At 49.2% G+C, this 22,315-nt stretch overlaps 1 protein-coding gene across 9 annotated transcripts in view; it reads right to left on the bottom strand.

The window, feature by feature from the left end:
• Positions 1–22,315, bottom strand: part of OGDH (oxoglutarate dehydrogenase) — a 79,821-nt gene that overhangs the window by 45,624 nt on the left and 11,882 nt on the right. For 4 of the 9 annotated variants that reach the window (XM_070617262.1, XM_008526258.2, XM_070617264.1 and 1 more), the window contains exons 2-4: positions 20,958–21,206; positions 4,760–4,951; positions 3,023–3,113 (exon numbers count right to left, since the gene is read on the bottom strand). In XM_070617262.1, coding sequence (XP_070473363.1) covers positions 3,023–3,113; positions 4,760–4,951; positions 20,958–21,179 — 505 coding nt within the window. In that variant the 5' untranslated portion in view covers positions 21,180–21,206. Of the gene's footprint in view, positions 1–2,797; positions 3,114–4,759; positions 4,952–20,957; positions 21,207–22,315 lie in introns of all 9 variants that reach the window. The other 5 variants (XM_070617261.1, XM_008526257.2, XM_070617263.1 and 2 more) reach the window with 2 other exon arrangements.

Genomic DNA, 22,315 nt, shown 5'->3' with positions numbered 1-22,315 from the left:
GCCTGTATCTGCAGGGAAAGGGGAAGGGCAGCTCAGAGGAGGCATTAGAGGGACCCAAGCTTGGGGAAGGCTGCTGTGTGACTCAGAATACCACTACAGTTAGTCACTTAGCCCAGACCTACACGCGGCCACACAGTCCATCCTGCTTTGGCAGGTTCCTGCACCAGAGCTACAATGCTTCCTCATCACTTGGGTTGCTGACCAGTCTTCACCACCACCTAACTCCTGTGTGACCCTGGACTATTTGCTCAATCTCTCAGTTTTGAATTTATCTCACTACCATAGAGTCCCACAGCTACTTATCTCAAAAGATTGATAATCATCACACTAGCTCGCACCTTCATGGAGCTGAGTAAGCTCCAGGCACTATTCTAAGAAGTTCATATAACTTTGAAAACAACCTTACAGATGAGGTGATGGAAGCACACAGCTAGTTCTGGCAGAGCTGGGACTCCCACCTAGGGAGCCGGCTCCAGAGACCAGGCCCTGAGGTTAGGATGAGAAGATGGGTATAAGAGTGCTCTAGGAACTGTCCATTGTCCAGGAACAAAGTGGTGACGTCAGACTAGCTGTGTTTTGAAGACCTGCACACATCAAATTCATGACCAATTTCCTACAGATTCAAATATACATGGTTTACACTATTTCCATTCTCTCTTTCTAAAGAAAGAACTTACCACGACTTTTATGCCACACTATCTCAAATCCTCCAGATGAAAATGCACTTTTTGCCACAAAAGGGGGGCTGCTCCCTGACTTTCTCCTAGTGGTTCTGAAGGGCCCCTAGTCAGAGGAGGCAGCGTCTCTTTCTCAGATGAGTGTAGGAAGCTCTGAGCTCCTCTGTGTGTGTCTCCTGGTTTATCATGTCCTCTTGCTTGCTCACCCTCACCATGTTGATGCTAAACCTCACAGACGCACAAACACTTGGGGACACTACTCCAGAGTGGAATGTAAGACAAGGCTGACAGGGCCTAGAAACAACTAGAAACAACAATGGAGGCCCTGCCTCTGCCTCTGACGAGAGCTGTGAATGAGGAGCTGGGCAGTGTCAACAGGCCTGGGATTTCTCACCCTTCACAGACTAGCTGGGTTGGGACTGCCTGGTGGACTTCCAAGAAACCTTGGCTGCGGCTCTGTCCTGACCTGACCAGCCTCAAGCAGGACAGAAGAGAGCCTTAGGCCTCCCAGGTATGAGAGCTGAGAACCACCAAAAAAGGTCTGTTTTGATATCAAGAAACTGGCCACCATGGATGCCACTGGGAGAGGAACTGGGGAGAAGCAGTTTCGGGCAAGACAGGGGGATCCTCACCTCCTGTGCGCCTTTCTTCTAGCGCACTATGGAACACAAACCTCTGAGGCCCGTGCCTGGGATGGCTTGGCAGTCAGCGACCTTCTCTGGATAGATGGCCCCAGGCATGCAGGTCTCCCAGGTGGGCCATCTTGCCCTAAAGCTCCTGGAGGGGACTCCCTGCAGGGGTGCGGGCCCTGAGCCCCTCTCCTAAGGAGGACTCAGGGTGCTGAGGGGGCTTCAGGACAGGTGAGCACAGGCTGTGTCGTTGGGCCTGGGTGCTACAGGGGCTAAGGGGGGAAGAACAGGAAAGAGGCTCCAAGTGCCCTGGAGACACTGCAAAGAGAAGCCTACTTCTTCAGAGCACAGAGTTGTCACCACCGAATAAAGTAGCAGGATTTAACTGAAGCCTTGTCTACAATCTGAATTGGCTCTATTCAATCATATCCAGGAGGGTTTCTCGAATCTTTCTTCTTAAAACTGCTAAAGGGCGGGTACAAAGTGGAGGAAACTCTGTATTATCTACAAGCATTTCTGAAGTGAAGACAGAGCAATGACAAACTGCTAACAATGGTCCCAGAACCAACAGTGTTTGAAAACTAGCCTTACCCGACTAGTGTCTGACCCTCCATGTCATACTCTGGTAATGCCCTTAAGGGCATGTGGGTATTACAGAGCGTTAGAGACCGTTATTTAGAGGAGGCAAATTTTGTCCCCTCTCAAAGAGCAGAATTAGGCAGGTAGGTGATCATCAGTTTTGTTAGCATGCATAGGGTTTCTTGTGAACAATGTGGCCATTTCAAAATTAGTCACATCATCATCTCTTTAGCAAGGTTAGCAGCACGGTCACTTAGAGCAGATTAACTAGAGAGCGCAGCTGTAGGTGCGAGCCCAGCCACGCCCTGCGCCTCATGACAGCAGCGGAGGGGTGCAGGCAAGTGTGACAACAACTGCCTGGGCGCTGCACATGCGCCTCCCTGCACGCCAGGGACGCCTTCCAAAGTTTCCTCAGTGTGATCACGGGCATTTAACAATCCAGACACCCAACTGCACAACTTGCTCTGGAATTCACCCTGTCAATGGCAGGGCACACCGTGCTTCAGAGAGGACAGCGTGTGACAACAGTTTTGAGCAAGGCCTCATCTGGGCAGAGGCAGCACTGCACTGAGATTTGGAAATGAAGCCAGAAGAGCTAGTTTCTGGAATATCTTCTGACCCGCCTGCCCAGGTAGGTCATCTTTTTCTCTGTGCCACAGACCTTTTCTGCCCCAAATTTTACTTTCCAATTTTGAGACTTAGAGAATTGAGCTCATACAATCTGGCTGAAAAGCTGGGATAAAAATAACTTGTCCAAACCACACTAAGGCTGCATTACCGATAAATTTCAAGTGATCAGAACGAAGGAAACTTAAGAGTCTTTCCCTTCCGTCTGTGGACATCCTGGCTATCACAAGCTGTGACACAGAGAGGAGCTAAGTAGCGCAGCGCTGACAGCTCTCAGACCCTCACCAAGTTTGTCTGTGGATGAGATAATATCAGCGGGCACGGAGGAGTCCAGATCAGCATCCAAAATTCCCAGGGGGTCCAGCTGTGCTACATGGTGCCCTCGTATCTACGAATGGGCCAGCGATGGAGAGGGAAGGACACACACAAAAGGACAGGAGAAAAAAAAGAGGGAAGGGGTAAAAAAAAGTAAAATTACATTAAAATTACTGTTTACAGATTAATTCTCACCCACGTTTGAAGAAACAGTTACTGGAGCATCATCAAAATTTACACAACTAATTCCGAGAGGATCAAGTTTTGCAATGTGGTGACCCCTGACCTGGAAGCAATAATACAAGCAATTGTTAAGCAGGTTCCGCAGGCTGTGGGGGGCAGGGGGTAAAAATTACACTTGGTCAGACTTTTCCCTGAGAACACCAATGAACCCAAATAACAAAATTAGTTTTAAAAAGCCTTGGAATATTTTATTTTAAAAGCACTATCATGCATAAGTGCACTTTTATAAAAAAAGGGAAAAACTTATTAGGTTATGATAAACTTCGCAGTCTACAAGGATCCATTTCTTGGGATCCTTACACAGTTTGGGATATGCTTGGGACTCTCACTCCAGCGTGAACATAAACTGTCCCTGAGAAGAAGGGAAGGTGCCAGTGTTGGCGCAGGTATGGGGTGGGGCGGAGATATGCCATCTTATCCACAGGGCTGTCCTGCTAAGTGGTCAGGGCCCAGTGGGCAGAACAAAAGACAGCTACAACAGGGACGTCAGCATGGGGTCTGAACTGTTTAAAAAACAAAAACAGAAAGAAATCCCTACCAATTTTAAGTCTTTTTCAGTCTTGGATATTTTATTGACAATCTCTTGCTAGCAATTTGAGAAGGGGAATGGCTGCTAAGAGGTCAGTGAAAGACCAGCTGATGTTACTGAGGCTGAATGAGTGTGGGCAATGGTCAGAACATACTCCCTGTGCCTCTTTCCTCCAGAAAAGTCCACTGTGAACAGCACTTGAGAGCACACGGCCCTGTTACTTAACACAGCTCCATGTGTCTCCTTTCATTTGCCTTGGGGGGAGAGCCTGACTTGCCAGGCTCCGGCAGGACGGACCCACCACCCTCCCTATGCTACCTATCCCAACAGCTGTGGCGCCTGGCCTGCACGGCCTCTCCAGGAAACAAAGTGTTAGAGAGAGGAGAACTGGGTGTGATTCCCCTGCCATGTAGCAGTGATGCAAGAAGAGGCAGCAGGGGAACCTAGATCCCCAGGGCTGCCAGAAGCAATGCTCCAGGCCTGATTTCTCCTCTTCTCCCCAGAACTACTCACAGACCAGGTGTTAAGGTCTGAATTTTGGGCTCTTCCCCATGCCAGGTGCACATCCTGGGAGAGGCTTCTGGGCTCTGAGAAAGGCTGGGGGAGCCCCGTTCTGTCCAACCCTTCTCTGATGGGGCTGACCACTAACTGGAATGCTCTTGGAGAGACTGCCCCTGCCTCTCACCCCTCTAAGGCTCAGCTGCCCCTCCCTTGCCTCCTCCTGTTTCCGTGGGCTCTGCTTCTGTCCCCAAACTCTAAAGGTTCATTTTTTCTTATTGTATTTGGGCGTAAGCAACTGATAAGGTAACAGTGCTTCAGGGAGCAGCACGCCCCTCCCCGTCACTAGCACTTCCCCTGATGCCCAGGTGCTGACTGCCTTTCCTTGCCCACACATCTTTCATGCCAACTTATGGAATGAAACAAGGAGCTATTTCCAGAGCAGGTACTAAAGGTAGCACAGGATTTGCTCAAACAGGGTGCGACTGTCCTGGCTCCTTTTCTCTTGTCAAATTTCCTTTTTGCCTCCCTAGGACCCAGGGCAGGGAGAGAGCGCCTCGTGCTTGGGTGGGGGGAGGTGAGACAGCATTCACTCAGGAGGCCAGTCAGTGTGGCACCAGCTCTCACGGCTGGACTGCCAGCTGCTGCCGCCACCGCCTTACCTGGTAGGCCCTGATGAGAGACTGCACCGCCAAGTGATCCTCCACCAGCTTGTCCACATTGGGCTGGGCTCCCACCAGGGGCTGCGCTCGGGCCAAGGCAGACAGGGAGCCTGGGCTCAGGGGGAGTGGGCTCTGGTAGGCGGTGCCCGGGGGTGCTCCGGCATTGGTGTTTCGGAAAAAAATGTCCCATGACTGAAGGCAAAGAAGGAACACACGTGTTACTGCACTGCTCACCTAGGGCCTAGGACTTATTTTTTAGCCAAAAGAACTGTTCTTGGCAGGCAAGTCACGTCGGTTATATTTGTCTACCAGCAGGCTGGTTGGGCTGACTTCCTCCTACTCTGGACAGCCCACTTCGACCTCCAAAGAGTGGGTCTCCCAAAGTGGAGCCCCTGCTTCCATTATTCTTTCAGGATGCGCCTTCTTACCTCCACTCCTATGATGCAGATGCCCTGTGGCAGCCCTTCCATTAAAACCCCAAAAGCACAAGGCCAAGCAGCTCTGAGGCACTTCCATATGCTGACTGCTTCCACGGCGGGCAGCCCAGGAGGCAGGGGAACAGAAGTTTTCCTCTCCTATCTGTCTCCCGGCCTGGTTATCTTGGCTTTCCTGTCTACAGGTCTGCAGCCACCCCAGATCCTCAAACCCTGCCTAAGGGGTACTGAGTGGACCCAGAGCCTCTCTTAAGACCCAAGAGGCTCAGCACAGCCTTTGGGCCCAGGCCTGCCTTGTGCATGCTCTTCCTCCCTGGACAGAAAGCCAGAGCGGGGCCTTTGTGTAAGAGGCAGTTCTGGGCTTGGACCTGTGAAGTATGAAGCGTTCCCTACCGACCTCAAGAGAAATACAGTCCTGTGTCACAGAACAACATACTGGTCAAGGACAGACCACATAGAGGAAGGAGGTCCCATGAAATTAGTACCATAGAGCCTGGGTGTGTAGTAGGCTGTACCACCTAGATTTGTGTAAGTACACTCTGTGATGTTCGCACAATGAGATCACCTAATGACGCATTTCTCAGAACATGTCCTCGTAAGCGAGGCACAGCTATAGTCTCGTCTGCACCTCAGGAGGGCGACTGGGAGCTAAGGGCTCAGGGTGTGTGGTGAGGCAGGACTTTGAATCGGAGCTCTGAGATCTTGGCAAGTTACTTCACCTCCTGTGCTCAGTTTTTTCATCTGTAAGATGAGGACTCAATTCTATATTCTTCATAGGTCTGTGGGAAAGACTAAATCATGTAGTGAAGGGCACTCAGCACACCATTGGGTAGGCAATAAGAATTCGATTGGCACTACTATTGGTTTCAATCTCCTTTGTGCTAATGTGAACTAACTCATTTACTTCTTTTCCTACTCTTTTTGGTTATTTCATGTTTGGTTCAACATATAATTTTTTTTTTTTGAGGAAGATTAGCCCTGAGCTAACATCTGCCGCCAATTCTCCTCTTTTTGCTGAGGAAGACTGGCCCTGAGCTAACATCCATGCCCATCTTCTTCTACTTTATATGTGGGACGCCTACCACAGCATGGCTTGACAAACGGTGCCACGTCCGCACCCAGGATCCCAATGGGCGAACCTTGGGCTGCCAAAGTTGAAAGTGCGAACTTAACTGCTGTGCCACCGGGCCGGCCCCTCAATTTATAATTTTTATAGACACCATGAGGCTACAATAGTTTATTCATCCCATACAAAGATGAGTTTTTTTTAAAAGATATTTTGAAGGTCAGAAAAATAAGATTCCTCTGCAAAAAAAAAATCCACCAAAACTCAAAACCAGAAAGTTTAGAAATATAAAAACATTGTCTTTCTTCTCTGCCATACATTTTCCAGTTTCCAAGATTCTTCCATCAATAAACTGATTAGACTTCTTGAAAAATCTGGAGAGGAGAAACTTCACTAGATTTCTGTGTTCGCCTTCCTAGTAAGTGCTACCAAGATGCTATGCAGATGTGCTCGCTGGGGCTCAGACAGGTACTGAATGGGTTTGTCCCTGTCTGGACAGAAACCAGAGATGGGTCCTTAAGGTCTCCTGGCTTTTCAGGTGGGCTCTTTTCAATGCTGTCCGAGGCACAGACGTACCTGACTCTGATGGTTCCCCCCGAGAGACCACTGCATGCTGCCACTGATCACAAACTAGTCACTGTGACAAGTGCAGGCCCAGAACACCCGGCTCACACAGGGCAGTCTGGCTTCTCATTAAAACTGCTTTTGAGAGGAACTTTGCAGAATGTTTAAATTATTCTACAAGAAGAACATATTTCTTCTGTATTTAGAAAAATTAACTTTCAAAAATCAAACTATTAGGAGGATGAGTGTACAACATGGTGAATACACAAAAAACCACTGAGTTGTATACTTTTCATGTAAAATACATCTCAATAACAATTTTAAAATGTTTTAACAAATCTATTCAAGGTTTTACTGTTTTCACCTTCCTGGTTAATTTTCAGTGTGTCACCTGATGGCAGAACAGATTTAGGGTTCTCTTCTGGCACCAGCCATAACACCAACTGTAAGGCACTGTGTACCATGTAACCTGACGTCCAAGCATTCCTCTACAATCCAGGACTTGGAACCCCCAAGACCATTTTCTCACTCTCCCTCCATCAAACTGGTTCCCACCAGCACCCTGAGTCTTCCTCTAACACGGTAAAAGGTGGTAAGTCCACCAGAGAAAGCAACTGACTTACTCTTGTGAGAAAGGAGAGGACGCCTCAGTACCAAGTCCCTAGGGGCTGGGAAGGCTGCCTCCATGCTTGGCATCCACCTGGCTCCTTACAAGGACATGGGAGCTGACACAGTGGACACACCCAAACACTTCTGACTTCATGGAGCTTTTCCATCAGGCTCACGCAAGCTCCCTGCATGGTGAAAGTAGCTCTGGCCGAGGGCTCTTCCTGGCCTCCATCCAGGCTGCCAGTAACTGAAGGCCTGACCTAAAAGGAGCGCTTCTGATTCAACAGCGAATGGGGCAGGAGTCAGCCCAGACTTGCACGGCAAGAACCAAGAGCACGCTGCTCCTACCACGTAAAACCTAATCAAGTTTCTTCTTTATCCCAATCCCGCTCCAAAGCTGGCATCTCTACCCTCACCTGTGTCCCTGGGCCTGCGAAGAGGCTTAAAGGCTGGGCATGACCCTGAAACCGAGTAGCCGCTGTAGGCAACACACACGATCCAAACTTTCAAACCTTAAAGCAGACGGTCTTTCTTCTGCCACACAAAAGGTATGAAGATGTGTCCAGATATGCAGTGGCAGTCGCCCAACAGCAAGGCCTTGGATTCAAGGACCACTGGCAGCACACCGACCCCTCATCCTGATGGATACCAGCTGCTTATGTATATAGAGCCAAAAGGCATAGCAAAAATCCCAAGTTCTCCTCTTTGGAAAAATCAGCTTTGAGTAACAGGGAACAACAGCACAGCAGCAGAGGTGGGGCTAGCTACTGTCCTGATGCTCTGAGCACCTGGAAAACCAACCACACTCTCCCTGGGAGAGGGTCAGGTGGGATTTACACACAGGGGACATGAGGCAGGGATAGTGATCAGGTCAAGTGAATTTCAGGGAGCAGGGTAGCTCTCACATTAACACCATCTCTCATCCTGGCTTATCCATGCCAAAGCCAGCGGACAAGAAAATGAAAGGAACTTCCAGGGAGACAAAGGCTGCAGGGCCCCTTTGAGGAAGGCCCGGGGCTGGGGGTGAAGGGGGGTGGAAGCAGGAATTGCCATCATCCGGCCCCCTCTCTCTGACCTTTTTTGTGTGCTTGGAATAAAACTCCAGGTGATTTTCAAGTGGCTGAGGACAACTGCACAGACGGAAATTCTGCTTCAACTGGAGGCAGTCAGAAAAAACTGGTTCATACCAGTATTGCAGAGAGCTGGGAACCCCTGGGAAAGAATATGCCAGGAATGCAGCTTCGGGCTTTCCTGTAATTCACCCCCCACAGCAAGCACACACCACCAGCTTGCTCTCCCGCAGCTCGGCCAGGCCCTCTCACTCTTTCTAGGAAGGTGTGGGCCTCTGCACTCTGGTAAGCGCTTGCCTGCCCTCAGACAAGGAGCCCACTCCTACAACAGCAAGCCCTCTTCCACCATGACCCGAAAGGTCTTCACACTTGGGTGACAGTTCTGTAGACTGGAGCCACTGCCTACACTTGGCGAAACCGCTCGTACTGCAACTTAAAATGGGTATGTTTTAATATAAGTCAGACCTCAAAAAAGTTGATTAAAAAAAAGGCTCTGAGAGTGAAGGTCCTTTCAGGCTTGCGGGTCTCACCACCCCACAGACGCCGAGCCTGACTCTCTCTCCCTCCTCCCTTGTGGCCGTCTCATTTCTCCAGAGATGTCCGCCCCTCCTCCCCGCCTCTCCCTACACCTGAACTGGCTTCTGCTTTCAGTTCGTGGGGCCCGCAAAGCCCTCCCTGTCACTGCTCTCCACATGCTGGCCCAAGTCATCTTTAACGCTTGGTGTTGTCACTGCCTGGTGAGGGTTCCCCTCCTGATAACTGCAGCCCTCGTTCGTTGATTCTCAGCTTGAGGTTTTATTTACTTGTGTGTTTACCTGCTGCCAGTTCTGGTTCTCTCCCTGATGGCAGATTCCCTACTCCCAGGATACGTGACCACGAAGCTGGTCAGAGTGAAGCCCCTCTCCAAATGAAGAGAAAACTTTAAGAAGATGACACCTGTGCCTGTCTCACCTGCTCTCTGTATCTGGAGGCGCGCGGCCCCAGGTGTCTTGTTGAGTGAGAAAAACAAACCCTATCCATGAAGCCAGCTGAGCGGAGTTCTCTCTTTCTCTGAGCCAAACTCACTCCTAACTATCCCTTGCTCTTGTGTGGATGCCCTGAACCAAAGGCCCGATGTGGGCAGGGGTGGTAACTTCTACCTCCAGAAATATCTCAAGTGACAAGGCAGAAGCGAGGATGAGAAAGCACAGTAGGTGGCTGGTCGGGGGGGAATGCGACTTAACAGCACAGTAATCTAACAGCATGGTACATCAAAACCGCTGACAACATTTTCCTGAACAGGAATGGTTTTTCACTCATGAGAAACAAGACAAAGTCAGACTCTGGCTTCTGTGTGGGGGTGTGGTCTTGGCCCAGAGTGTGGCCTTCTGTGTCAGACTAAGCCAGGTAGGAGTCCCAGCCCCACCACAGGGCAGTGTGCTGGTTTTCCTCCTTCACATGTATCACAAGGCAGATTTAACTACTAATCTGCCACGCAGCCACCACAAACTCCCACTGAGTATCAGGGCACCCAATTGCCAACATCACAGCCTCCAACTTCTTCATGCCTCTGTTGTATAAATAACTCAGTAAGGAAACTCTCTGTCCTCCTGCCTGACCATGAACATACAATGGCCAGACATAGACACTCAGTCCTCTGTTCACCAGAGGTGAAAGGGAGCAGTGGCCTGAAGAAGTCAGGATCTCAGCTCAAAGAGGACGAGGAAAGGCATCTGCCACAGAAAGCCAGCTCCTCTGTCTGGCAGGACTAGAGGGTTCCACCACACATGAATGGTCTTCCCAAAGGCATGCAGGATGTACTGCATGAAAAGGTGAGCACTGTTACTTAAAACTTCAGGTCCACGAATATCACCGAGGCTGCCTATACACAGCATGCACTGAGGTCCGGGGACAGGAAAACCACCACGATGAGCTCCTCTCTCAGGAATGGCAGGACAGACGAGTGAACATGTAACTTCAGAGGAGGGACAAGTACCAGGAAATAAAGGGAAGGATGGTGCTCAGAGGAGATGATGGTGGTCTGAGCCCTGCAGCACAGCTGGGTATGAGGAGCCTGAGGAGAGAGACGCATCACATGGCCACAGGGAAGGCATGTGTGTGAGCTGGTAGAGACAAGAATGGGAAGGTGGGCTGGGGCCAGGTCTCAGGCGGCCTGGCAGTGAGAAGTAATCCGACTAGCCGGGGTTTCGGTGCTCCTTCTGAGGAAGTAGTTACCCATGCCTAGGAGCAGAGCCTGAGCCAGGCTAGGGTGAGCAGGAGGGTGGAGTGGCTCATGGGCAGGCCAGCCGGCATAGGTGTGCACCTGCTGCCCACCTCCCATGAGTGAGTTTAAGGCCATCAGCTTGTTACTGAAATGATTCATCCAAAACATGATAGATTTCAAGTGTAAATAAGTGTAACATTCTGGTTGGAGTGAAACCAGAATTCTTACTTTTAATTTTAGATAACTAACAGCATCAACTGCAGTACATGAAGGTGTTTTCAAAGCCATCACTCCTCCTATGCTCCCCACAAGCCTCCCAGACTTCCAACAACCCTGGTGGACTTTCCCTGCAGTCATCACACTCTTCTCCCCAGTTAAAGGAAGTTCTTCAAAGGCTGCAGACACGTCCCTTTTCCTCTGTAATGTCTGACGGAAGCTAGTCCAGTGCTTTGCTCCATAGTAGGTGCTCACCGCGCCTGCTGAGCTAAAATTAGACGGGTTTGGACTCCTTCATGAGGCAAACAGCCTGACAGGAGTGATGTCTGATGATACGTCAGGTGTGCTGCCAGCTGCAGTGCTACGTGGGATGTCAGGTGTACTGCTAGGTGTGGTGCTAGGTATGGCATCAGCTATAGGAACCTGGAGGGTCCAGAGTCCAGAGGCTCCACCTCCCCTCAGAAAAGCTGCTGCCCTCGGCAGGTGTGGGACTCTCACCAGGGAATGAGGTAAGCAGACTTTGCCCTGTTTATTGTCAGTAGACTGCAAGCGTCTCAGGGCCAAGTTCCTGGCTATGAAGTTCACAACAGAGACTGTTCACAGAGGTTTCAGCTTCTGAGGGGCAGCAAATATGTCACCTAGTGTCCCTTCGCCTGTCTCAAAGGCCCCCACTGTGTCAGATACATTGGCCAGAACAGGTGTGTGACAAAAGGGCCATGCACAGGACTGCGCCCACTGCAGTGGGCCTGCCTGCTGCCAGCTCACGGGGTTGGGAGCCCCAGTCCTGCCTTCCGTGGGCTGAGCGAGGCCAGGGAAGTCACTTCAGCGCTCTGTGCCTGATTCTTTGCCTACAAGAGCAGGGAGCACAGGCTACTTAGGAGGACACCCATGTATCTGCATAGCTTTTCACAATTTAAGAAGCACCTGCAGGTATACTCGTATTTGTTCAAGAAGTTGATGATCAAACTTAAGCTGGGGGTTAATAATGCTTATTCTAGCTGTCAAATTCTATGACTTTGGGTTGTTCTGAATTGACCAGACCACTTCCTTTTGTCCAAAGTCCCCTTCAGATGCTGCTCTTTGCCACCCTGCCGTCTCCACGTTAGCAGTGGAATAAGCCCCACCCTCTCACGATATGCACCCTGGCCTGGAACATGACATCATCTGATGGCCACCACTCCCCTCTGCCAGTGCCCTGCCAAGGACACTGACGTAAAACCACCCTGCGGAATGGGTGGGGCAGCTTCTAGCCACCTCTTGAAAGGACCAAACCCCAGGCTCAAAGGCCATCACACAGCTGATAAACTAATGCCTACCAGTCCAGGCTTCAGATCTCAGCATTGTCACAAACAACCGTATTATTAGGTTCTGATATTAACAATGCTTTTTAACTGAAATTCAGGGCAACAAATGACCAACGAAAATGGATGCATGGCCATCCTGAAACAAGGGTTTGGCTGGTTCATATTAATTCAGTCAAACAAATAAGACAGGCAGCAGCTCCCAGAGCCAAGAACGGTCACCAGTGACCTGCTGGCCCACAGGCGCTGCTCCCTGAGCACCCTAGTTCCCTGGAGGCAAGCTGGCATGTCTTCCCAGCCACCCTGCACAGGGGCTCTTCTGGCTCAGAAAGTGCACCGGCAAATGCTGGTTATTTCCTAACCAGGTTACTGTGCTCACTGGCCCAGCTATGGTGTAGTGCTGAGTAATTCATGTCTCTGCTGTGCATGAAAAGGCTGCACTAAGACATCTCTACAACCTTTCCAAAGCACCCTATGTGTGCCAAGTGCTGGGCCCTGAGCCTTTCTTTTTTTTTTTTTGAGGAAGATTAGCCCTGAGCTAACATGTGCTGAGGAAGACTGGCCCTGAGCTAACATCTGTGCTCATCTTCTCTACTTTCTATGTGGGACGCCTGCCACAGCATGGCTTGCCAAGCAGTGCCACGTCTGCACCCAGGATCTGAACCAGCAAACCCTGGGCCGCCGAAGTGGAACATGCGAACTTAACTGCTACGCCACCAGGCCGGCCCCTGAAACTTTCTTGAAAACAGTGTGTGTGACAGTCCCAGTGTCCTAACGGGATGCCCAGGTCAGGGAGGTCTGCAGTTGACTGCCCCCACCGCCCGTGCCTGAATCTTCATAAAAGATTACTGCTTTAGGGCTAAGTGCTCTTGAAAGACAGTGCCACAGGACATGCAGCACTGGACTTCAGACCCCTCCATCCACTAGCAGGGCCTTGCTCAAACTGTCCCCAGCTGAGCACAGGCAGGGCCTCGCGCAGGCCCAACTCAGAGTGCTGCCCACAACGGAGTCTAGGAGGCACTAGGATCAGGTCTGCCTGACTTGTCACCACAGAACTATTTGTACCGGAAGCAATTAAAATTGGGGATTCTACTTGGGCACTCCTCAGTTAGGGAAAGCAAATGAATTTATGCTTGATCAGAGTGATGCCGTTGTTTGTAAAGCACAGTGTAGCACAGGTAAGAGAACATCTCCAAGGAACCTCTAATCTCTTCTCTCTGGATTGGTGTGCAAGTCGAATGTTAATAAACACCTAAGATTAGCAAAGACAAGCTGCCTCAGCTCTGCCCTATGGAATCTGCTGATAGAGGAACGATACTCCCTGGGTCTCTGGTCCAAACTAAAGGTGGTGGCCCCAACAGACCATATAGAAACCAAACCACATGTCCTCCCACACCTGCACGAACATCCCTTGCAGTGGCTGTGCGGCTTCTCCATCAGAGCTGAGCCCTTTGGGCTGGCCTGAGACTGCTCTGACCAAGACCAGAGATGACAGCGGCAGTGTGTGAGCTCTGGGCCGGCATCCAAAGCCCTCGCCCTCGGCCTCGCCTTGCCTTGCCTCTCGGAGCTAACTTGAGGCTTTGTGAGGGGGTCGCTTCAGCCCCCCAGCAGGATGGTAGGGCCTGGTGAACAGCTGGCACCAAGCGCCAGATGTGAGGGGGGCAATCATGAAGCTGCAGCCCGGCTAAGCCTCATCTACATGAGAGCCAGGAATCCTAAGAAAGACTACACTGCTGGTGTTTCAAGTCACCAAGTTTTGGGGTGGTTTGTTAAACAAACGCTCACAGAAGCAAGCTTCTACTGCATGAAAAGATTACATCCAGGACACCTATGACTGCACTCAAAAGCAGTCTTTTTGGCATCGGTCAGGAAGTGAGAGCACTCACCCTCTGCCCAGCAGGTCGTACCCAACAGGGTGCTCCATCGACTCAGAATAGCAACTCTTGAGGGAGGCTGTGACGAACCACAGTGGGCATCTGGGCATCTGGTGTCCCTGACCTCCAAGCCCTAGCGTGCAGCCCTACCTGGAGGACCCCAGCCCAGCTTCACAAAGCCACTGCTGCAAATTCAGAGAGAATTCTGGGTCTGCAAGTCATGACCACTTTGAGAGAAGGCCCCAGTCTCACAATCCACCCATGGAAAGCTCCTTTTCACTCTTGGGTCCACCTTCTCCTTAAGGTCATTCTGATCTCTCTCTCTAGTCCTTTAACCTCTGACATCATTTTAAAGAAAATTTTTGCTTAAAATACAGTTGCAATATTTTGATTTATAAGATGACCAAAATATATATTTCTCATATATATATATGGTCTTAGTCCACAGTTCCTGGTTCACAGCTCCCCCAACTCCTGGAATTTCAATTTCCTAAGCGACAAGAGCCATAAAATTGCCTTTTGTTACGTTAATGAGGTGACTTTGGACCTCAGCCAAGGGTGGGGACTAGATGCCAGGAGAACAGGCCATGTGATCAGAGGACTGGGCAGCCCCACCCCATTTCCGGGGGGGGGGGGGGTGCGGGGGGGGGGGAGGTGTTTGAGGTGTAATCAATGGCCAATGACTGAGTCAATTATGATTATGTAATGAAGCCTCCATAAAAACCCAAAGGGATACCTCAATAGCTCTTTTCAGAGAGGTCTCACACTGGGGAAGCAGAACACTTCCACATGCCACCAAGCTGGGCCCCAAGCTACAGGAGGACAGAAGGTCCTTTGTTCAGGACCTTGCCCTATGTATCTCTTCATTTGGCTGTTGATTAGTATCCTTTAATATCCTTTGTAATAAATCGAAAATCTAGTGAGTAAATGGGTTTTTTTGAGTTCTGTGAGTCATTCTAACAAATTAATTGAACCAAGGGTGGTCTTGTGGGATTGAGCCCTTTACCTGTGGAATCTGATTCTATCTCTAGATAGATCGTGTCAGAACTGAGTTGAATTCTCAGAGTCCTACTGGCATCCAAGAATTCCTTGTCAGTGTGAGGAAGCATGCACACGCATGTGCACACACACGCACACACGCACAGGTAGTAGGTCCAGGAATCCTTTACAACAGCACAAAGGATAATTATTTAAAACCCACACTCCCAAAGGTGCAGCCCTCCTTTATGCTAAGCTCGCCTCTCCTCATTGCAGGTGCAGTTAGCCCTTCATCAGTGCCAGGGCCCCTCTACCTGGGCCCTCAAACTCTCTAACCGTGGAGGGGGTCCATGCTCCCATAGCATCTCACGAATAAACAAATGCCCCTTGGCTTGATCTTGGAACCTCTCCATTTATGTCCAAGCCCAAACTTTTGGTGTTCACTTGCTGCCTCTGGCTTCTGGCCCCCAACAAGCCTCCAAAATTACCCACCAAATCCTTCCCCAACCCTCCTGGGCCCTTGCATCTGTATCTTTACACAGACACCCTGTCCCATGTCAGGCTCCTTCCTGACCCTTCCGAAGCTAGTCGGTTCTCTCTGTACTTAGCTGTTGTTCAGCTCATCTAATTTTCCACTGGCCTGTGTGCTCAGGGGCCCTGCATGCGGCACATCTCCTGGCAGCCTCTCAACAGTCCTCCAACAAAACTGTCATGAGCTGCAAACTGCTACATAAGGACAGTGAAGGTGCTGCTTCACGTTTCTTATACTTTTCAAAGGTATTAATTTTATCTCGCTAACTGAACTGTATGAACACAACCCTTTAAGAGTAAAATATTGGGGGCTGGCCCCGTGGCTGAGTGGTTAAATTCGTGCGCTCTGCTGCAGGCGGCCCACTGTTTCGTTGGTTCGAATCCTGGGCGCGGACATGGCACTGCTCATCAAACCATGCTGAGGCAGTGTCCCACATGCCACAACTAGAAGGACCCACAAAGAAGAATACACAACTATGTACTGGTGGGCTTTGGGGAGAAAAAGGAAAAAAAAAACCCAATTGATACTTTAAAAAAAAGAGTAAAATATTGTACCGAAGTTAGGGAAGATGCTCTTGGCTTGTGTAGTTGATTTAACAGAAGAGGCACCATGGTTGAAATTCCTCCTGATGTAGAGAGCTGAGTATCATCGAGGGGTTACTTCAGAATGCTGTGTAGCAGCCTTGACCATTGAAATCCCAGTAAGTATACCATGGGCCTTAAATATATGTATGTTTCTTTCCCTCACCCCAAGGTTAGCACAGAACCGGGCCAAACGGCAGCTGAGTTTTCAAAGTGCAGCCAAGGCAGTTTCAAAGCTGCAGAGAGAAAACACACATGTCACCCCCTACTGGGGATGATGCGTGTCTGTTTTTCCTCCACTTACCTGGTTCACTTAACAGAAAAACAAACAGGATTGTGTTTCATGAGCATAGAAGGAAAAAGCAGAACTGCCTGGGCCAGAAGGGTAGCATGGCCAAGCTCAACAAGGTGGGGCTGAGAGTCTGGAATCTCTGCCTCGAGTGCTATACAGGGTGTTCCTGCGGCGGCCATGCTGGACCAGAGAGCTGTTATTACACTTAGGAGCTGGCCCGAGAAAGGCACGAGAAGAAATGGATGTGGTTAACAAGAGGAAGACAAGCTTTAGGAAGTGGGCAGACGTCACTCAGAAGGCCTAGGCAGGGGAAGTGAGCTCCACGGCACTGAGGATGGCCAGGAAAGCCCAATGACCACGGGCAAAGAGGGCACTGCAGGGCAGAGGAGGACAGAGAGCTCTTCCACCAGCTCCAGTGCTGGGACCAACCCTGGGTCCTCCCTGGCAGGGCTGACACCAAGCTACGCCTGTGGGTGGGCACCTGCCTCCAGCACCCAAAGGCAGCCCCACGAGGACTCAGCAGTTCTCAATTACCTGTTTGTTTTAAACACTAACAGGGGCAATCTGACTTTGGTTCTAAGTGTTTTTAAGATGTAAATAAAAATAAAGTACCGCCATCTGACTTGTCCCCAACATGGCTGAGACCCTGAGGGAGGGCTTTGCATGCTGACAGGACAGGCCCTGGCTGAAGGTTCCTAAACAGGTCAAGTGGCAAGCTGCGCTCGACAAGGTGTTTAGGACTGGAGTGCAGAGGCCAGACTGGAGGAAAGAATGCAGAAGAGACAACGGTCTAGGAGGACCACACTACAGAAGCAAAGGCAAGACGGTGCAGAGGAGGACCCTGAGCCGGCCAGTTAACTGGGCAGCAGGCAAGGACACAGGGGCACCCAGAGCACTTGAGGGCTTGCAGCTCTGAATTGTTTGATTACTTTACTGCAAACATAGTTTTCACAATTAAACATTTAAAAATAAGTTTTCTTTAAAAAGATGGATCTAACAACCAGCTGTAAATTATAAAGCCAAATGTGAAAAGGCAGCTTTAACATAACCACAAATAGCTGAATATAGACTAAGATTATAACACAGAATTATCTTGTTAAATTTGTTGGGTGTGGTTAAGAACACATTCCGTTGTTAATTAGAGACACATTAATACAGTTATGGCAGAAATGACTCAGGGCTAGGATTTGCCGTAAATTACTCCAGTGGGCCCCCACCCAAAACAAAACAACAATCAGAAGAGTGAGTGAGGAAAGGAATAGATGCTCAGACTGGCAAACTGTAGAGACCTGCTGAAGTTGGGTGATGGGTCTCCTCATGGAGGTTCCTTGTATACTCTTCTCTCTACTGTATGTTTGAAAATATCGTAAAAAGTTTAAAAAGTACTAACAGGAAAGCAGAGTGCATAAGGCAGGGAGAGGGAGATGCTAAATTTGTTCTGTTTCTGCCAGATATGAAGTTCAGTCCCAGCAGTTCTCCACAAGCTCTCTGTAAATGGGGGGGAGAGAATGATGACAGCATCAGCCCTGAGGACCAGGAGCTCGACATCTCTTATCTGATGCAGAAATGGGAGATCAGAAAGATGACCAATCTAATTCTTAAAACCTACTTTATTATTTCTACCTAAACTATTTGTTCTAAAACAAGAGTGCAAATGAAGCATTCTTAAGTCAACTACTTCTAAGGTCTTTTGTGGGTCACAAATGTCTTTGAAAATCTGATGAAAGCTCTGTATCACGTCCCTTGAAAAACAAGCATATATCATGTATTAGGCCTAATTCAACTTGGAGAGGGGATCAATTCCACTTTTCTGGGATGGCAGAGGAGGGGGACTAATGCATGTCCACTGATTTACATCATCCCATCCCTCTCCCTCTAGAAGATGCTGTGTCCCCTGGAGAATTTGGGCAATAGAAACCAGCACATAAAATCTGGCCCAAAGATGCCAAGTTGCATGTATTCTCTTATTAAACTACAGGTCCCTTTTTGAGATTCTCCATGCATACTCCCTGCAGAATCTCTCAATGAGATTCTGACCCCCAGCGCCCAAGGGCCCAATCTTCACCCTGGATTCTTCCCCAGCAGGCTGCATCTGTGCCTGTCAGTAGACCTTTCATTGTGCTGTCCCACCCCCAGGATGGATGGACACTGTGACTGTCCCCCACCCCCCAGCCCAAGAACCTCCCAGTGCCTCCTGGTCATCATGTGTCACCTTCCTTGATACCATGTGGTAAAAATATTTTTGAAGAACAGGCAGAGCACAGAGGATTTTTAGGGCAGTGAAAATACTCTGTATGACAGTATAATGGTGATACATGTCATTAAACATTTGTCCCAAACCACAGATTGTACAACACCAGGAGTGGACCCTATGTAGACTATGGGCTTTGGGTGATGATGACGTGTCAGTGTAGGTTCATCAGTTATAACAAATGTTGCACCATCTTTCATGGAGGATGTTGATGGTGGGGAGACTGCATGTGTAGGGCAGGAGGTATATGGGAAATCTCTGTACCTCCCCTCAATTTTGCTGTGAACCTAAAACGGCTCTACAGAATAAGTCTTAATAATAATAATAATAAAAGCAATAATAATGATAATGATAATACAAATAAGAATAATGATAAACCTAAGGAATGGGAAAAAAAAAACTTTTCAAGGAAAATCAGCACCATTTATGACCAGTCTAAGATTATGTCCCCATAAAAAAAAAAAAAATCTCTTCAAAAAGCTTCCAGCAGGAGCCGCTGTGACAGTTTCAGCCCCACTTTCCCGAGCTCTGCACCACAGAGCCAGTGTGCTTTTCTACCCACCCATTCCCACGATGCCAGGCTTCCCGCACAGACGTCCTGAGCCAAGATCTCTAGTACTCTGCATACAACAAGGCGTGGTCACACTCAGGTGCTAATCTCTCTAAAACCAAATACAATTTAAGAAGACTTAATTGGTTCCACAAAGATGTATGTTTTGGAAAAGGCAGGCAAGGGACATGCCTGTGCGTGAGATGACAGTCTGATTCCAAAACTTGTGGGCTAAGTTTATTCTAGAGATAACCTTGCAGTAACTGTCTTCGGAAACCTCTGATATCCACCATCACATGCAAGGCCACTTTCACAGGGCATTTCTTTCTGGGCAGTCTCCAGATCCCCTCTCACAGGAAACCAGGTCTCACTTTGCTCAGGGAGCAAGGTGGCTTCCAGGTTGCCATAGAAACAGGAAAAGATCCCGCTAGATGCCCTCCTTTGCTGAGATGAAGTTCTGACCAAGAGGTGGCATTCCTGATGGAACAGGGTTGGTGGCTCCAGCAGTCACACGAATGTCTCTAATCTTAAAAGTCACTAACACATCAGGGTAACGCTTGTTCTCAGGGGCCCAACAGAAGCAGGCTGCCTTTTGATGACAAGACCCCAAGATTCAAGAGTTAAAAAAAAGGCCAAATCAACAATGATGACAGCCAGCCTCCACTGGGCACCTCTGTGCAGACACTGAGCACCTCACGTATACTGTCTCCTCCAAATCCCCCCACACCCTGCAAACAAGGCACAAGGAGCGTGAGCAACTCAGGGACCCAGCCTCTAGCTCCTGCACTGGGCCAGCTGCCTGACCTAAAAAACCAGAAAATGCTTATCAAACCCCATAAATATCACTGCCCAAAACACTATCAAGAAATTCTGGGGCTGGGCCCGTGGCTAAGTGGTTAAGTTTGCACACTCCGCTTTGGTGTCCCAGGGTTTCACTGGTTCAGATCCTGGGCGTGGACCTAGCACCGCTCATCAAGCCATGCTACAGCAGCGTCCCACATAGCAGAACTAGAAGGACCTACAATTAGAATATACAACTATGTACTGGGGGGCTGTGGGGAAAAGGAAAAAAAAAGAAATTCTGCTGCCAGGTATGCCCTGTATCAAGCAAATTCATGGAGAGAGCAGCTCTAAGAAGGAAATGCCTAAGAGGTAACACAGAGAAATTAGAAGGAAGCCTTCCCAGAATTTACTTTCAAATACAGGAGAAAAATGAGCATACTCATCTAAAATGTCATTTATACAGAAATTACACGAGGTGATTTGCAGCCATTCTTAGGACAGTGGGATGGAGGAGGGTCCTGCAGGGTCATTCCTTCCATTTGCTTTCTTGAGTGTCTCCATCCTACAGCAGCCTTAGTGAGAAGCTGCAAGCGGTGCCAGCGCTTCTTTACATCCTTGCAGGTTAAACATGTTGTCTGTTCCATGGAGCAAGGTCTTGAGCGCGCCGCATGTCAAGCAAGAGGGAATGCCTCTCCAGAGAAGATGGTTCCTGTTGGGCCTGGGCTGATGGCCAAGCTGGGCTGACATGGAGAACTTGGGTCGGTGGGGCTTCCAGCCATCTGCCTGCCTGCCTTCCGTCCTGAAGGCTCCTCGGGATGCAAGCACTTACCTGGACGGCCAGTCAATAGGCTAAGACACCAAACACATGAAGACACCTTCTCCTACAAGCCTTACCTTGTGTACACTTTTGGGGTTTTCCAACCAAGCATAGTACATTTCCTCCACATAGTTCGAACTAGTCCCGCTGAGGAAGGGCTCTGCAGCAACGGGGGCAGTATAGCTCCGAATCTGCCCAAACGTCCTAGCTGCTGCTGGTCTGTTTTGTGAAAATGTCTTCACAGTCTGGGAGGCCGTCAACGGCCTCAACTTAGCAGCACAAGTCCTTAAGTGAAACATTCTTGTCCTGAAGGCTCTCACGACTGCCTGCACAAGAGGAAAGAAAAGTTAGAAAGAGCATTTTAGCAGCTAAGGCTACTGGAACAAAAGCTCAGACCCCGGCAGGAGGAGAAAGACTTTGTAAAGGCATTTGTGGCAGTGTGCTCTGCTTCAGTGCCCAAGTCTGTGTTCAGAGACGATGATAGGGCAAGAGCAGTCAACCCAAACCAACCGTCTATGTACAGGACCTGTGTGCTCAACATGGGGAGGCGAGAGCACAGTTGCAGAGGTTATGGTCTTCACCTGCAAGTTTAAATCTTGTTTGAGAGACAGGAGACAACTTATAATACAATGATAAACGTGACATTCTTTAAGTTTGTATATTGTGTAAAAACAATTATAGAAAAGGCAACAAAGTTTAACTAAGGATTAGAATAGGATTAACTGCAAAATGAGATAGATTTTCTAATCTACGTGGAAACTACTGAGCGTCTGCTGGACTCACAGCATTCTAGAGAATACAGAGACATTGGGAAAATATTTTGCTCACTCTCAAATAATTTATCTTTGAGCAGAAGAGAAAAAAATATAAAAAAACACTACAGAGAATGCACTGAGTGCTTGAGAGGCATAGAAAATGCCAACCAAACTCCAGAGCAGGACTTGCTCCTTCCAGTGGGGAGGGAGGAGGAGCCCAGGAAAACCTTTGAGAAGGCTGTGTTTTTAAGACTGGGCCTGGGAGCGCAGGAAGGATTTAGCTGTGAAGGGGAGGGGAAAGAGCAGGCATTCTAAACGGAAGAGATGGTAGGAGGAAAGACAGAGAGATGGAAAAGTGAAAGAACGCAGGGGAAGAGCAAGAGTGAATGGTGCTAGACAGGGCCGCAGGGTCCCGATGCCACATTTCCTAAGCACTGGGGAGCTAGAGAAGGTCTGACAAGGAAGTGAGTGGGCTTTCCAAAGGTTCAAAAGGAATGTACATGCAGTGATCACTAAAGAAACTTCTACCTGCCCGGGGCCACTATACACTCAGCACCTTGACATGTTAGGACTCTTCATGAGCCCCACAAACTCCCAGAAGGCTGGTACTAGCTCGTCCATTTTATAGATCACCTTTCTGAGTTTCAGTTTCTTTGTTTTCCCCAAGGTCACACAGGGCC

This window comes from Equus przewalskii, chromosome 4, assembly GCF_037783145.1.
Source record: "Equus przewalskii isolate Varuska chromosome 4, EquPr2, whole genome shotgun sequence".
In the NCBI taxonomy this organism is placed as follows: Eukaryota; Metazoa; Chordata; class Mammalia; order Perissodactyla; family Equidae; genus Equus; species Equus przewalskii.
Note: the sequence above shows the minus strand (reverse complement) of the source record. Positions and strands in the feature narration are given on the sequence as shown.